The following is a 16,614-nucleotide window of genomic DNA, read 5'->3' on the forward strand; positions in this document are numbered from 1 at the left end:
TGTGGGGGGAGCATACGGTCCATCTGCCTCCCCATGCTTGAAGAGTTAGTGGTTCACCAACCCACACCTCCACTCTTTTCTTCCCTTGTGTATGGTGGGCAGGGAAAAGGGGAAGGGTGTCCCATTTGGAATGTGGATATCCATGAGATGTTATTTTATTGGTTTTACGTATTGTATCTTATTTGTGATTGTGACCCACCCTGAGCCTGCTTGCGGGGAGGGTGGGCTAAAACCTTATGAAATGGCAACTCAGGGCCATTTCATAATCCAAACTGGACTGTAGGTTAAGCACAAGTGAAGCAGCAACTAGCCACACTAATTTGTTATGTGGCTGTTAGGTAAGTAACTGTTTCCCACATTTAGTGAGTAACACAGTTACTTGGAAGTGTGCCTCATTTCATCTAGTGCTAAAACTGATCCAATATATACTGCCCAATCAATCCAATGGCTGAATGTAGCATGTACTCATGTCTCCTGTGTATCAACAGTAGTCATGTGTAGTGTAGCTTTTATGGAATCCTGACCTTGATATCCCTGAGATTCTTGACTCCTTGATTATCCCTGAGGGAGCATGTATTAAAAGAAAAAATAAGACAGGTGTCTAGTAGTTTTGTAGAGATTGTTAGCTTCTTGGCTCTGGGGAGACTTTTAAAATTTGACCTGCGGAATATCTGAAATGATTTGACAATAGTTAATTTTACCTGTTAGTAATCATTATTACAGTTTATTAACAAGGAATAGAAGTTGCTAGCAGTCTCTTTTTAAAGATGAGCACAACTGTGCAAGAATAAACAATTATCCAAGGAAAGATTCAGATTACACATTTGAAAACTAACTTCTCATTTTATGCCAGAAATAAATGGACAACTGTAAGATTCATCACTGATCACAGTATGATTCATGTTTCTGCCTTCCAACTTCAATAGAATTATTATTATGTGAAAAATAGATTCTTATTGGCAACCTATTACTTCCATTTCAAAGCAAATGATTGTGTTAAATTCTTAAAAAAAGGATAATTTTATTTATTTTTAATTTTGGATAATTTATTATTATAACTACATATCAATCGGATATAAACCCACAAGTATTGCACTGAAGATGAACGTAAAATAACATGGTAATTTGTAACATATGCAGTTGACTGCCTAATATCCTGTTTCAAGGCATGTATTTTTTAGACCTTGTGGGTTAGATCCCACAGATCTGTTCCACTAGTAGATGTGCCTTTCTCAAGCAGGTACAAGAGGTTGTCCTGATCAGAGGAAGGCCCCTTCTGCCAGAATAAAGTGTTTCCTCTAGCAGAACAGATCCATGGGATCCAACACATTAGGATCTCCAGAGACAAGCAGATGGTGTGTGGAGGAGTACTTTTCAGTTTTTGATCTAACACAATGTGCATATTCAAGATAATGTCATCTTAACACACTTTGTCCTTCTTATCATTCTCCCAACTAAAGCAGTTAATGAGATTGATGGTATAAAGTGCCATAAAGACTTATGGCAATCCCTGCTGGGATTTTCAAAGCAAGAGTAACAGAGGTGGTTTGCCATTGCCTGCCTCTACAATCCTGTTCTTCTTTGGAGGTGTCCCATCCAATTACTAACCAAAGTTGACCCTACTTAGCTTCTGAGATCAGGCTTGGCTAGGCTATCCAGGTCAGGAGGACAGTAAATGAGCTTAACAGCTGAATATGTCCATCCACTTTTATGAATAAATAGGAATTGCATATGGATCAAATGAAGTGGTGTCGGTTAATGTGAGTATTGGACTAGTGAACAGTAGTTATTCCAGATCAATTAAAGGACAGCAAGAGGTAAACTATTGTGTTTCCATGACGTAGGGAAAGAAAAGTTTCTGGAGAGTTTCTTTTAGCCATTTGAAGACCTGGTAGACTGAAGTATTAGTTGAAAGGTTAATTAAGCTTTCTGGAGTAACAGGGAAGTTCCCCAAGGACTAGTTTACTTCTGCACTCTTAACCTCCACCGCTTCTGGTGCTTTGCTTTCTTTTTACTGTGTCCCCGCCCCACCCCCTATCATGCTGAAAATTTTCTGCTTTCTTACTAATATCTCTCAGCAGATACTAGCAGAATTATACTCTTGTGATTACAACAAGAAATGGCAGTATACCATGGGTGTGTGCATCATATAAAACATAAGGCATACCATGGAGATTTGTGTGTGTGTTAGCTGTTCTCATTTATCATGCATAAGCAACACAGAGCCTTGCTACAAGTGACATTTTACACGTGAAGGATAAAGGATAATTTTCGCAAGTCTTTCTGGGAACTGAAGTTCCTCTGCCCCACCACTTTTCCTTCTGTTCCTTCCCCTCACTGCCTGAAGAGACAGAGAGAGCCTAGGGTAACATCAGCTTTTGCAAATCGTCTTGCTGGGGGGCGGGGGCGGGAATGCTCCGGAGAAAGCTGAGGAAGTTGCAGCTGCCTGCCCCAAAGATCATCGAGAGCAGGCTTGTGACTTGAGAAATGATTTGCAAAAGTTGCTGTTGCCACAGGCTTTGTCTCACAGCGAGGGGAAGGAACAAAAGGAAAAGCGGTGGGGGAGAGGAACTTCAGTTCCCAGAAAGACTTGCGAAAATGATCCTTTATCCTTCATGTGTAAAATGTCACTTGTAGCAAGGCTCTTAGAAGGAGATGATATTCAATTGGGAGGGTTAGCAAATATGGTAGAAGACAGTCAGGATACAGGATGATCTTGACAGGCTGGAAAACTGGGCTAAAACAAATAAAATGAATTTCAACAGAGAGAAATGTAAAGTTCTGCATTTGGGTAAGAAAAATCAAATGTATAATTATAGGATGGAGGAGACTTGTCTTGGCAGTAGTATGTGTGAAAAGGATCTAGGGTCTTAGTAGACCATACACTGAACATGAGTCAGCAATATGATGTGGTAGCTAAAAAGGCAAATGCGATTTTGGGCTGTATCAACGTAAGTATAGTGTTCAGATCACGTGAAGTGATGGTATCACTCTACTCTACTCAGGTTAGACCTCACCTAGAGTATTTTGTTCAGTTTGGGGCATCACAATGTAAAGAAACAGACATGCTGGAACGTGTCCAGAGGAGGGCAACGAAGAAGGTGAGGGGTCTGGAGACCAAGTCCTATGAGGAAAGGTTGAAGGAGTTTGGGATGTTTAGCCTGGAGAGGAGACAACTGAGAGGTGATATGATAACCATCTTCAAGTAGAGATGAGCACGAACAGAAAAAAAAAACCGAACATGATGTTCATTATTCGTTGCCATCCATGAACAGGGACTCACGAACAACCACGAACATGGCCCTGTTCATGAACATGTTCATGGTTGGCTGTTTGTGGGGGCCAGCAGGCTCTCCTCCAGCCATCATCCAAGTCAAGATCCCTACTGCACCACTCTCAGAAACCTTACCTGAGCAGGCAGCAGGAAAGGTACCAATAATAAATAATAGCTTGGCCCAGAGCCTGGCAGCAGCCCTGGAACTTGAAGGGGTAGATCCCTATCCCACCACACACAAAGAAAATTCAAGCTCCAATGCACTCTCTCTGTCAAAGTGCCAACAGCAACAATCTCTCCCTCTTCACTGTCTGCAAACTAAGCCAGAGCTGCTTAGTTTGCTCCCCTGTAACAAATTTGGAGCTCCACACTTGAAAGGAAGACCTGCCTATCAAGCTAAATTGGGCTTTGGGATTGGGATTGGGGTTTCCAGGGCAACAGCAGGAGTTGAGACAGAGTTCAGACAATCCCTGCCTAAATTGCCAAGGGAATTGATTGCAGGTGCCAGACTGTCTGGCTTGACAAACAGCAATGAACGAGGCTTGCAACGACCACCTGTTTGTTTAGAATGGGCCTCACGAACAACTTGTTTGGGAAAAGCAGATTGGGCTGTTCATGGCTTTTTTTTTTTGTTCATATTGCTGTTCATGCCCATCTCTATCTTTAAGTACTTGAAGGGCTGTCATATAGAGGATGGTATGGAGTTGTTTTCCGTTGCCCCAGAAGGTCGGACCAAAACCAACTGAAATTAAATCAAAAGAGTTTTTAGCTAAACATTAGAAAAACTTCTTGACAGAGTGGTCCCTCAGTGGAACAGGCTTCTTTGGGAGGTGGTGGGCTCTCCTTCTTTGGAGATTTTTAAGCAGAGGCTAAATGGCCATCTGTCAGCAATGCTGGTTTTGTGAACCTAGGCAAATCATGAGAGGGAGGGCAGGGTTACATCAGTGTTTAGTTCTTATGGCCCCTTCTTACATGACCAGGGTAATGCCAATTGGCACTTTGGGATCAGGAAGAAATTTTCCCCGGGCCAGTTTGGCTAGGGATCCTGGAGGTGTTTTGCCAGCTTCTGGGCATGGAACAGGGGTCATTGGGGGTGTGAGGGGTAGTTGTGAATTTCCTGCACTGTACAAGTGGTTGGACTAGATGACCCTCAAGGTCTCTTCCAATTCTATGATTCTAAGCTGCTCTCACATGGTGAGACTTTCAATCCACTTTCAATGTACCTTAGCCATCATTTGTAAGTGGATTTTCTTATTTTGCACAGTAAAATCCAGTTGCAAAGTGCATTGAAAGTGAATTGAAAGTACATTATTCACTGTGTGTGAAAGCATCCACACTTTGTAAACCATTCTGAGTGGGCATTAAGTTGTCCTGAATGGTGGTATATAAATTGCATGTTGTTGTAGTTGTTACTTATACTTTAAAGATTTTGCAAAGAAACTCTTGATTAGATTTTGAATTATACTGGGGCCCGCAAAATTAACAACCAAAACATTTTTCAGATAGTAGGACCAACAACACTGTTTATTCCAAATGCATATCAGGATGAAAATCCCATAGTAGTGATTTTTTTTTAATTTTCATTTTCAAGAAGCAATGAGAATAGAAGCACATATATAATTTTTTAAAATGAGAAAATAATGTTTTCTTCCACTTTATACACTGTCATTTTTTAGTATATCTTGAGTAATAGCTAACTGGATGCATCCCATTCATAGTCCTTATTTTAAGCCTGGGCCCCAGACTTAACTGAAGTTGGGGGCATGCAAGGGTGGCTGCAGGGTGGTCACTGTTTCCCCAAGGCCTTGTGTAAAGCAGCCAGTAAATTCAAATTGCCCCACCAACCAATTAGCAGTGGGCTGGCTGGATTTGGGAGTGACTGTGGGACCTGCCAGCAGACCTGTATCTTGTAGTTTCTAGTGCCTTTGGGGTTGTTTCTATTAGCTTCGTCACAACTTTAAGTAGTGATGGTTTGGGCATTGGGCCCAGGTCCTTTTGAGGGGAAACATGGCCTGAAAGCCCAATTTCTCTATTATTGGAGATCCCCTTAAAGGATCTTGGGCGTGATGCCTGTCAGGGACAAGCCCAGCTCAGGGGCTATCAGGGCATGTTCACTCGCAGGTGGCAGGGAACCAGTTTAGTTCAGTTTAGATGGGAAATCATGAAGGTCCAGATCCCAAAAGGAAGGGATTCTTCCATTGCAATCAATAGGAAATAATAAGGAAATAGAATTATGAAAATGAAACAACAATAGCAAAAGAAATAATGAAACAAAAGCACTTGGGATAACTCAATAACAAAACAGTTCCTTTTGGAATAACAAATGAAAGAAAGGAAACAAACTCCCATGCAGAAGTCTGGTATCCTTCTCCTTTGAGAAACAGACATATACTTATATCTGGGAACACAACTGCACTCTGTTTACTAGTCCTATTGAAAGCAGTGAGATTTGCCTCTGAGTAAACATCAGAGGATAGAGCCTGCAAGTGTCACTTTCTGAGCCTCATCCAAAGAAACAGCAGTGCCTTTACAGCAACATTTTGCCACAGAAAGAAAAGAGTAGTCCCCCCCACCCAACTTTGGTAGTGAGGCAAATGTTCTGTGGCAACAGGTAAGCACTCAACCATGATGATAATGCGTATATCTCTTCTGCCTGAGTGCACAGTACTCGTACCTCTCTGTATTATCAAGACCACAGACGTTATGCTCTTGCCCAGTGAATTACTTGAAGTGCTATTTTATAGATTAGTAGAAAAGAAAACTATATCCTAAAAAACAGTAGCATTAAAACAGGGGATCTTGGTTTAGCATTTGCAAACAGCAGTACTAAATCATGATAAAAGAATAATCATACTTCTATAATTAAAAAATTGAAAAGATCTAGAAAGCATTTGAGATTTATATTAGCAAAAACTAGTAATTTTAGTAGTTAGAAAGAAAGGGTACATGGTGTCTATTCTGACATAGGCTTTGATATAGAGTAAACTATCTGATTTCACTTGAGTATGCTTAGAACATTCTTTGGCAGAATAGTGGATAAAACAGAATCTGGAAGTAAGCAAGGTATTACTGAGACAATATGGGGATGCTCTTGTTAGATAATAGTTGATCAAGATGAATCACTGGAAATCTAAACAAAAGAAAATTTAAAAATTAACTGTATAACTATTCTGACATTTTAAATAGTAAACTCAAAGGGGTAGTATAAAGTTGTAAGGCAACTTGGAGATGAAATTTGTTTCAATCAGCAACTGTTAATTATTTGGTTTTGTTGTAAGAACAAATAAACTCAGCAACTGGGTAAAGCAAGCTATATAATTTATCTCCTCTTGGAAAGTTTTGGCTAACTAATTTGAAAAGGTTATGACATTTTTAGTCCCTAGTATGGAGAAAATGCAGTAACTGCATCCATCAAACACAGAGATGAACATACTTCTTCCCTCCGTTCAGCATGAATGAGTTTTTTCAGTACAATCCTAAGAAAAGTTACTCTAGTCTAAGCCCATTAAAATCAATGGGTTTAGACTGGAGTAATTCTTAGGATTGCACTGTTAGTCGCCTAATTACTTGTAAAAGTGAAATTCCAGCTTCGTTGTTAATACTTTGAAATATATGTGACCAGACAACAATTCCTAAAAGGAAAAGTTAATAATAATAATATGTAAAGAGTGAAGCTTTGACAAGGTGGCATGGAATGGTGTGTGTGCATCTTTAAACAATTAATTGTTCTCTAAACTAGTGAAGACCAGTGACTGAAAATGAAGGGCTCTGAATGTAGACCTGATTCACAGGCAAATTTGATCTTTCAGAGGCGCTTGTCAAAGTTACAGAAATTTGACATTTGTAAGAGAATGAATTAAGTATGTCTCTAGGTATCATGAACATAATGGAAATGTTTGGTACTGTGCTTTCAGTCTCTCAGAAGAAATTACCTTACACCAAAAAAATTGCCATCTTGTCTCTCAAGTTATATTTTCAACAGTTCTTTATTCCAAACCCATGTCAGGCGCTCTTTCAATTTTTTTTCTGATATGACTCAGTTCAAAAATTTTGTGAGACTGTAGTTTGCCACCATAGTTGGAATGAAGAGGCAGACACATAATTGAAAACTAATGGGCCGCTTTATTAATGTAACAGCAAACATATTAACAAACACGGCAAGGGCCTAAACTAGCGGTACAAGCCGGCCCTGGGGTCATTCCTGGACCACCGCCCCAACCTGTCTGGGCGAGTCACCCGCTGCCCCGGGTGAGAGCCATCCACTGTATGGCTGGGACCCGGCCTGGCCAGGCTAAGTGGTTCACCCCTTTAAAGTTCCCCCACCCGGCTGTAAAGCTGTGGGGGGAGACTGGCTTGTCCACAGGTTCCCCACCAGGGCGTCTGTCCTCACAACTGGGCCATAAAGCAGCCAGCCACTCCTGACAGACCCCAGTTTCCCCACCAATGGGGATATGCCAAGGGTGCTCACCAGCCTGCTCCTTTTCCCCTAGCTTCTCACCTGCCCCCATGGGGAGTCAACCTACCAAGCCAATTACCTCCCCAAACTAACAGTGCAAGGTAGATGAAAAACTCCTCACCCGCAGGCTAATTCAGAGAGGAGAAAAAATTCCTACCTGGCCCCAACAACAGGTGACCAGCTGCTCCTGCACTGAAATAGGGTGAGGTGGGTGGGCCGAGCATGAGGCGCGACTAGGCTATCCGGGGGCAGAACAGCCTGGAAAAGCCTGGTCTGCCTCCCTCCTTCCATGGAGGCAAGTCATGGCACCCGCCTTAAGGGCAGCTGTTGCCATCCACAGGGAGTGCCGCATTATTAAAGTAACTATAGTTACTAGAGGTGTGCATCTAGAAATTTTTGTTGTGGTTTTGCATCCAGGGCTGTTGAGTGAAATGTTTAGTGTGATTGGATAGTTTTTGGGTTGTGCAACATCAGGTTGGGATTCATTAGTTTTTTCCCCATTCTTGTGCTTTTCATAGCCAATTTTTTTCTGTACAATAGCAAGGAGGAGGGAGGACCAATTGGAAACTGTGGGGCAGCTGTTTTTGCACTGAAGAGTACCAGAATTGCACAGAACACAGTCCTCTCTCCAGTCTAAAGAACTGCTAAGTTTCAAGCTGATTGAAAAAGGGGGAGAGTGATTTTACAGGCTGCCAAAGTAGGTTCCTCTCTGCGCTGCCACACTAAATTCTCCCTACTAGTTCCTAAAATGACCATCAAGCAGTCATCAGCAGGTAGGCCTGCCAGGTCTCTAGGGAATGAAAGCAGGGAATGGGGAGGATTATGGGAGGGAGTCACATGGGGGGATTTATCTTGCCTGTGTGCAGTACACATGCACTCCTGAGCACACTGTGTTGCCTTGTACAGGGATGACATCATTCCTGACACAACATGGAAGTAATGGGTTGTGCCAGGGTTGATTGAGTGAAAATCATCCTTGAACACTGAGCGTCAATCCAAGAATGGCAGCTGCCCAGGTACCAAGAACTTCAACTTACAGGGCTTATGGACCAGCCTGTCTACTCGAACACTCTGTCGATCCCTTCACAGTAAGGGCAGGGCTACATTACGGAGGCGTATTATATTGGTGGGGAGCAGCCCCTCGTTTTCACATCATGCCAGAAATGATGTCATTCCTGGTGGATGTGGGGCTTTCCAGAGCATGTGGAAGCATGCTTCTCCCCCACCACTGCATTCTCATACCTTCTCCCCACCCCCGCTCACTGGCCTGATGAGACATGGGGGGAAGGCAGAGGCTGGGAGTGGCAAATCCCCTGCCCGCCCCCCTTGGGGACTGGTAAACCTACCAATAGGAGAGCTGGGCCAGCCACCAGAATTTAAAAAAAACAAAGTCCTTTCTGCGTTCATTTCATTTCCCTACTCTTACAGTGACCAACAATAAAAAAACCCTTTCCACTAAAACCCCCTGCATTTCCCTTCCTTCTTTGTGGTTTGTCATTTGTTTTCTTTCAAAAAGTGAGGAAGACTTTCATTGCAGCTCCCCATGCAGCTCTTGTTGCTTCCCTATAGGATACTTTCAGGAGGGGCTGGAGTTATTGTTTTTCGACCAACTATCACCAAAGTAGAGTGTCTTTTGCCAGTCCCTCAAGTTTCAAGCAAATTGGGCAGAATGTTAGAATTCTACAGGCCCCTGAAGAAGACCACGCTCTTCTACTTTCACAAGAAAATAAAGTCCATCTGAGGCCCACAAGGAGAGGTGAAGGAGGATGGCCGGTCTCTGCAACTTGCTGGGAGTGCAGTTTGCCCCTCTGTTGCAGCAATCTAATTGGAAGGGGAAAATTCTCCTGGACATCAGTACAGATTCAAAGTGCTCATGCTGCATTGCTAGTAAATGCCAGAACTAAAAAGAAATGTTTTTTTTCCCAGAGAGAGGTTTCATAACTACCAAGAAGGCAGAGCTAGTGTTTCCATTCCAGATAGTCACAAGACAGACCCAGAAACAGTTATTTTTGTGATTTTTTTAGTCTGTGATTTTCATTAAGCACACCCCTAATGGTTACTATGAACATCTGAAAACAGGCAATACCACTAATCCTGGCTAGCAAGGTATATCAACAAGGTTCTGAAAACAGGGTTTGAAGCTGATTTATTTAACACAGCTATGGTTTTGCCTGACTTTTGAATACAAACATTCTGACTTAACTCTGGGCTGTTTCCTTGTGCAACTATTGTGTACTTCTCAGCTGGGGTTGCCAGTATGGCAACAGGAGGGGAGGGGGAGAGTTTGGAAGACCAGGACATGGACGGGATGCCAGCATCACATGTACCATGATATCGCTTCTGGGAAAACCTGGAAGTGATGTTACATCACTGTAGGAGTCAAGAGGAAACTATATTGTAAAACCATAGCGTTTTGGGCAATTCCTAGAGCAATGTGATGTCACTTCCATGTTTTTTTATAGAAAGGCTTGTTATGGATGATTGTTTGACTGGACATGCAGCATGAGAGGGTGGTTGTGAAGTAAAAAAGGATCTTTTATTCTCTTAAACAAAAGTAGTACATAAGGTTGATGGTTGTAGATTTTTAATAAGTGTATTGGTTTGATTTCAGTAGTTAAGCTTGGTAGTTTCAAAAATAATTATACCTTCTTAAAGGCATATTCATAGACTCAACCACACAGAGTAATTTTCCACACAGATCTTCACTAGCAGACTAAACTCTCATATCATCCACACAGGCATAAATTCACTCAGGCCCTTCCACATAGCTTGCCTGACCTTAGAAAAGATAAAGTCTCTCTTAGATATATACAAACTGACCCAGGCTCTCTCACAATTTGCCTGACATAAACAGAATTAGGACCTCAGGCTTCCACAGAGTTTGCCTGATTTAGCTGGAATCCTTTATCTGAGAGACCCCAAAATTGACTTAACCAGAATCTCCTGACTGGCTAACTTTCTTGCAGAAACACACAGACACAGACTCCCTCTCAGGCTCTGCCTGACTCAACTAGAATGAACACTTTGTCTCCTGTGGTGGTTGGGCATTAGGCTCGGATCCTTTGGGGGAAACATGATCTGCAAACACTGTTCCCCCATAGCTTGGGGGGTGATGAATGGTAGGGGCAAGCTCACCTCAGGAGACTGTGGGGGCATGCTTACTCCCAGGTGGCAGAGGAACCATGCAGGGACTTGTGGCCATATGGAATCCCACTGTCATCCTGTGGTTCCCCCCTCAGCAGGCTGACTGATGGGTGAGGGTGTCATCAGCTGGCAAGTGGGTCAGTTGATGCTTGGATCTGAGCACCAGTGCTCCATAAGCTGTAATCAATAAAGTTGCAGCCTTTTTAACTCCATATGGTGTCTCTGTTTTCTGTTGCATTGCCTTTGCCCTTCACCCATCAAACTGACCCTGCAATCTTTCCCTCTCTTTTAAAGTAGAAAAGAATAACTGTTCCATAGAGAAAAAAGGGGAAAGGAAGCACAAATTAGTGCCATGTAAGAGATACAGGCCTGAGCTGTAATTTTTGCAGATTCCCCCCTTTGCTGTCCTCCCCCTTTGCCTCCCCATCAAGTTCCTGGGAGTCAACCACCCCGCAGGGAAACAGTTTAGGAGGCATAGATTATGGAGGCAGGAAACTTACCATTTATGCAGTATTGCTCCCCACTCACTATATAAGACTGAGGCCATTGTTCATTTTAGGGTTGCCAGACCTTTGCCCTTTGGGGGTTGGGGAGGAGAAGCACTGGAAACACAGAAGTGATCTTGTGACACCAACTGGTCTCACCACACATTTTCTTCCTGCCACTAGGATTGCTCTCTTCCAAGTAGGGTATAGCAATCTCCTAGAATTACAACTGATCTCCAGATGACTGAGATCAGTTTCTCTGAAGCAAATGGCTATTTTGGAGTGTGGACTCTATGGCATTATACCCCACTGAGTATACCCTTCCTCATGTACCATCTCAACTAAACTCTACATCTCTGTCACTCATTTAAGTAACATTTGAAGCAGGTCTCCCGCTATTCTAGGTAAGCTAGCAACCTGGTTGGTATGAAGGTTTAGTTGATGGAACTGAATTGCCACCAATGCACCTAAATAACAAAAGACAGACAGGATTTTAAACACTGTAAACCACTAATAGAGAGAAGCGAGCCAACCAGAGATCCCCTGTCACATTCCTTCTATTAACCCAAAAGGAAAGGAAGCAATGAAAGGTGGTTCCTCTTAGATCAATGTAGATTTTCAGATCAATCAACTGTAAATAAAGCTGACTGGACGTTCTTTGGAATGGATAAGCCTAATAGCATACTTGGTATGTGAGGATGTGGCAGTTAACCAACCAGGGATGCTAAAACTAGTAGGATAGGTGGAAAAGATGATGGGGTGAGATGAAGACAAATGTACAAATATTTCAAAAAATTAGCGTATGTGCCTGAGATTCATGATATCTTCATAGCTCTAAAGTTCTAGTGTATTCTGTTTACAGTAGTTACAAATTCTAGAAAAGCAAACTTGCGTTGCGTAACTTCTTTATTAAAAGACAACCATCTGTATTTAAAGTTAGAAAAAATAAATTCATTTACTTTATTTATACTCCACCTTTCTCTGCAGTGGGGAGGCAAAGTTGGCTGACATCAGTCTCTTACATTTTGTCTACACAAAGGTTGGAGTGTGACTGGTCCAAAGTCACTTGACAAGCTGCAATGGCAGGGTGGGCATTTGATCTTGGGTTTCCCAGATCGTAGCCAGCAGTCTAACCACTACACAAAATCTGTCTAACTTCCGATGTTATAAAACTTTAGCAATGCCTGTAGTTAATTTTAGGAAAAATATGCAACAGAAGCAAGACAGTGAGAGAATGTATGGCAGATGAAAATGATGCTGAAGAGCATATAGTTTAGAAGAAATACGTGTAACAAGATACAAAATTAGATCTTATAGGTAATTTACCTTAAATAATGATGCAATGTTTTCTTTACATAAGCCTATTTCTTCTAAATGGAAAATTATAAATTCTCAGGCATTTTAGTGTACCAAGTTTGTAAAATCATCTTCCAGTAATCAAGCATACTGTAAATACACGAGCGGCCACTATGACAGCACAAATATTAAAATATAGGTCACAGGCTTTTCCCTGTAGCGTATGATGAAAAATGTCAAAATAGCAGTTGGATAGTTATATGGATGTTGCACTGTAATTTTATTGTGACAATGCTGCAGTTGATTATATCTCAAAACACTTGGTTGCTGAATTGCTAATGTCTAGTTCCCTAACATCTAGAAGAAAGGCTGTCACCCTGTGGTGGGGAGGAGCATTGCCTCAATGCTGGAGCAGCTGCTTTGTGCAGAAGGTTACAGCTTCAATCCTTGGCATCTCTGGTTAAAAGAACCCGGTATTAGATGATGTGAAAGTCTCTGGAGTCTGGAGACATGGTGCTGCCCAGAGCATTCAGTACTGACCTAGATAGACCAATGATATGACTTGTCATAAGGCAGCATCATGTGTTCAGCATGTATTTAATGAATTCAAACTTAGTTTTCAAAAGCATGGTTCATTACCTAACTAGTTTGTTATCTTTGTATCTTAACAGTTTGTTGTCCTTGTATCTTTTATCAAAATAATTCAAGTGCATAAAATCAAAATATGCTCCCTAAGGAGATAAGAGGACACAATCATTGACTGTTTTTTAAGATGCATGGCCAAGACATTTTATTTTCTAGGATGTTCAATAAGGTTTGAGCAGTAGGCATTTTCAAGGGTTCTGATTTGGAAGGGGGGGTGTTAAATAAAATGTCTAGCTTTATTTATGAATTGTAAGTTTTGAGTCACAATGGGAAAGCTACGATATAAATATTTTAATAAAAATAAAGTATGGATTACCAAGTTTCTACTGGCAAAGAATTTGGCAGATGCTCTGAGTAGTGAAAGGGTAGTTGTTGGCCTTAATACCACCATCCAGGGCCGTATAATTCATAAGGCTGACTAGGCTGAAGCATAGGGGCCCATTCAATTTTTTTGCTGAGGCACACCCCCACATAATTTACAGTTAGTTGTTTCTCTTATATAGCCTCTGTTAATGAGATAATTGACTGCTTCGCTTTTGAAGTGAAACAAATTGTCTCTTATATTAAGACAATTATCCAGAAATTATATATTTTAAATAAATAATTTTATTCACTTCAAAATATTACAGTATTGAACAATTATACCTCCAAAATGTGCTTTCCTGAAGAGTTCTACTTGTGCAATAAAAATTGTTAATAGAATTCTTCAGGAGACCCTCAACATGGATATAGGGCTATGTACTGTGGTCTAGTACCTACCATACCAGGGTCAGGCTGTCAGCTGTAGTGGGATGAAAGATTGAAGTGCCAGAGGGGGCCTGAAATACCGGAAAGCCTAGGGGCTCAGCCATGGGTTAATATGGCCCTGCCACCATCAGGCTTTTAGTATTTCTAGTCATATGAATGCAAATGTTACCAGGAACCCCCATACTCTGATCGTTATCCCTTTGACTGAATGGAAAGAAGACAATGGAAGTGCCTGGTATTTTTGTAATCTCTAATGTCTTTGGAGTTATGAAGAATTCTTTTATAATGGGATTCGGTTTCGTTTTCGCAGCCATGTCGGACGCTCCTCTCGGCAGGTCCGAGAGGAAGCGGCCGAGCCGCCTGGCCGGGCGGCTGATCTGCAAAGGTTAGCCCCCAGACTCTCAGGCAGGGAGTCTGAGTCCGGGACGCGGCGGGAAGAGACCTCTGACAGATCGAGGCAGGGGGTAAATCGCCCGTTTGTCCCTATGGAGGCCGGCAGACGAGCGCGGCACCCAGTGTGCTGCCGGGCTATGGAAAACGGCAAGGAGCAGGATTAGGCGAAAGCCTGCAAGTAAGCGAATCCCTTCTGTTACTACAAGCGCATGTGAGGAGTGGTGGGGTCTGAAGGTTAGAAGACTTGGATTTTTCCCCCCTCATAGAGTCTCGGAAGATTGGCGGTTTCCCCCCCCCCTAAAATGGCAGCGAAAAAGCAGAGTCCTTCTCTTGGCAAGTCAGTTACGGCGGCCTTGCAGAGGGGCGAGACGCTTGAGGAACTGGTTAAAAGAGCGGTTATGGAAGCCATAAAACCCTTTGTTGACAAGCTGAATGAAACAGATCAAAGGGTGGGCTTAATTGAAAGCGATGTGAAAGCCATTAAAGAAGCAGCGGTGGGGGGCAGAGAAGTCTGCCCGGGAAAGTGCGTCACTTACGAGAGCAGCGAACAGGGAATTAAAGTTGGTGGAAAATCAGCTGATCGGATTGCAAGTGGAGCGAACACAAACCATTTTGCGTCTCCAGAATGTTAAAGAGGAGGAAAAAGAGGATTTATGGGATCTCGCCTTGGAACTTTTAGCGACACCCGCGAGGGCAACTAAAGAAGAAGTGAAAAGCGCCATTTTGGGAGTCCGTCGGGCATCTTCAAAATATGCAACGAAGCGGCAGCTGCCTCGCGAGATTGTTATCAAGTTTTCATCTAGGAGGGTCCGGGACAGTATCCTATATAATTCATACAATGCGGAATTGGACTTTCTGGGAAATAAAGTCAAGATATTGAAGGACGTTCCATTTTTAGTGCGGAAGAAAAGATTTAAGTACAAGATGTTGGCAGCTCTTTTGAGGGAACGGGATATAAAGTACAAATGGCTACTCCCAGAAGGAATCGGGTTTAGTTATAAAGATAAAGCTTACAAGATTAATTCGGAAGATCAGCTAAGGGATTTTGTGGATAAAAATTCAGAATTTGGACCAGACACCAAGCAAAGAGAAGAGGTTTCGAAGCCTGAAGGGAGGGGGGAGGCAATGAGCGCTCCGACGGTAGCTGCGCAGAGGGAATTGCGCCCGAGGCCCAGGGGAGGGAAAAAGTTAATTTGAACTGTAATTTGTAATTTGTATGATCAACCACTCCGTCACTATTTTATTAAGCTATTTTTTACTATGGCAGTATGAAGGGAAAGCATTGAAATGTAGTGTTTAGTGTTTGTAGGTCACCTTCCCCTTTTTTCCACCCCTCCTTCCCTTTCTCTTTTTTCTCCCTTCTTTCCCATCCCTTGTGCTATTGTAGTCTTTTGTAGTTACTGTCTTGTAGGTTATGTATGTATGTAGTAGTTTTGTATGTTAGATATTGAAAAATAAAAAATATTATAAAAAAAAAGAATTCTTTTATAATGTCAAATTCTGTAGCATTAGGGATGGGAGACCTCCAGTGAAGACCAGGGTTGCAAAGGCAGGCAATGGCAAATACCTCTGTTAGTCTCTTGCCATGAAAACCCCACCAGGTATCACCATAAGTCAGCTATGACTTGACGGTACTCTCTACCACCACCAGGAATAACAATACATTTGAATATAAAAAGAATGGCATTACATATGCAGGCGCGTGCCACATGTAAAAGCTGCTTTTGGAACGGGTGGTAATGGTAAAGCAAATTTCCCTAACAGACCTTTCATTTGTTTGAATTGAAGATAACTTGTTGAGTTTTTATTGGCAGAATGCTAGAATACTGACTTGAATAATTTTTTCTAAGTATGTTTCCCAAATAGGCAGTCTCCTAGTTATATGGGGGAGATTAACTTTAAGGAGACAAAGCAGGCAGAATTTTGGAAAAGAAGAAAATAGAAAAAGATTCTCAATCTACAATACCTTGGTTTGAATACCTACAAATTAAGCACCTAACAGAAGATAGACAAATCAGTGACAGTAACTCCCCATCACAATATTAGAAAGATTAATAAAAAATGAACAAAGGTGCCAAAAAGGGTTAATTTCCAAATTATATCAGTTATATATCAGTATAGATCTTAAACAAAAATAAACCCCAAACTATTATCATATCAGAAAATTTGGCAGA

General features: G+C 42.0%; 1 protein-coding gene across 3 annotated transcripts in view; it reads left to right on the forward strand.

Annotated features, from left to right (window-relative positions):
- PPFIA2 (PTPRF interacting protein alpha 2) overlaps positions 1–16,614 on the forward strand; it is a 366,803-nt gene that overhangs the window by 16,290 nt on the left and 333,899 nt on the right. For 2 of the 3 annotated variants that reach the window (XM_054988848.1, XM_054988847.1), the window contains exon 2: positions 13,400–13,417. The exons of the other annotated variant lie outside the window; for it this stretch is intronic. In XM_054988848.1, coding sequence (XP_054844823.1) covers positions 13,400–13,417 — 18 coding nt within the window. The remainder of the gene's footprint in view (positions 1–13,399; positions 13,418–16,614) is intronic. 3 annotated transcript variants of the gene reach the window in all.

Source organism: Eublepharis macularius, chromosome 9 (assembly GCF_028583425.1).
Source record: "Eublepharis macularius isolate TG4126 chromosome 9, MPM_Emac_v1.0, whole genome shotgun sequence".
Lineage (NCBI taxonomy): Eukaryota > Metazoa > Chordata > Lepidosauria > Squamata > Eublepharidae > Eublepharis > Eublepharis macularius.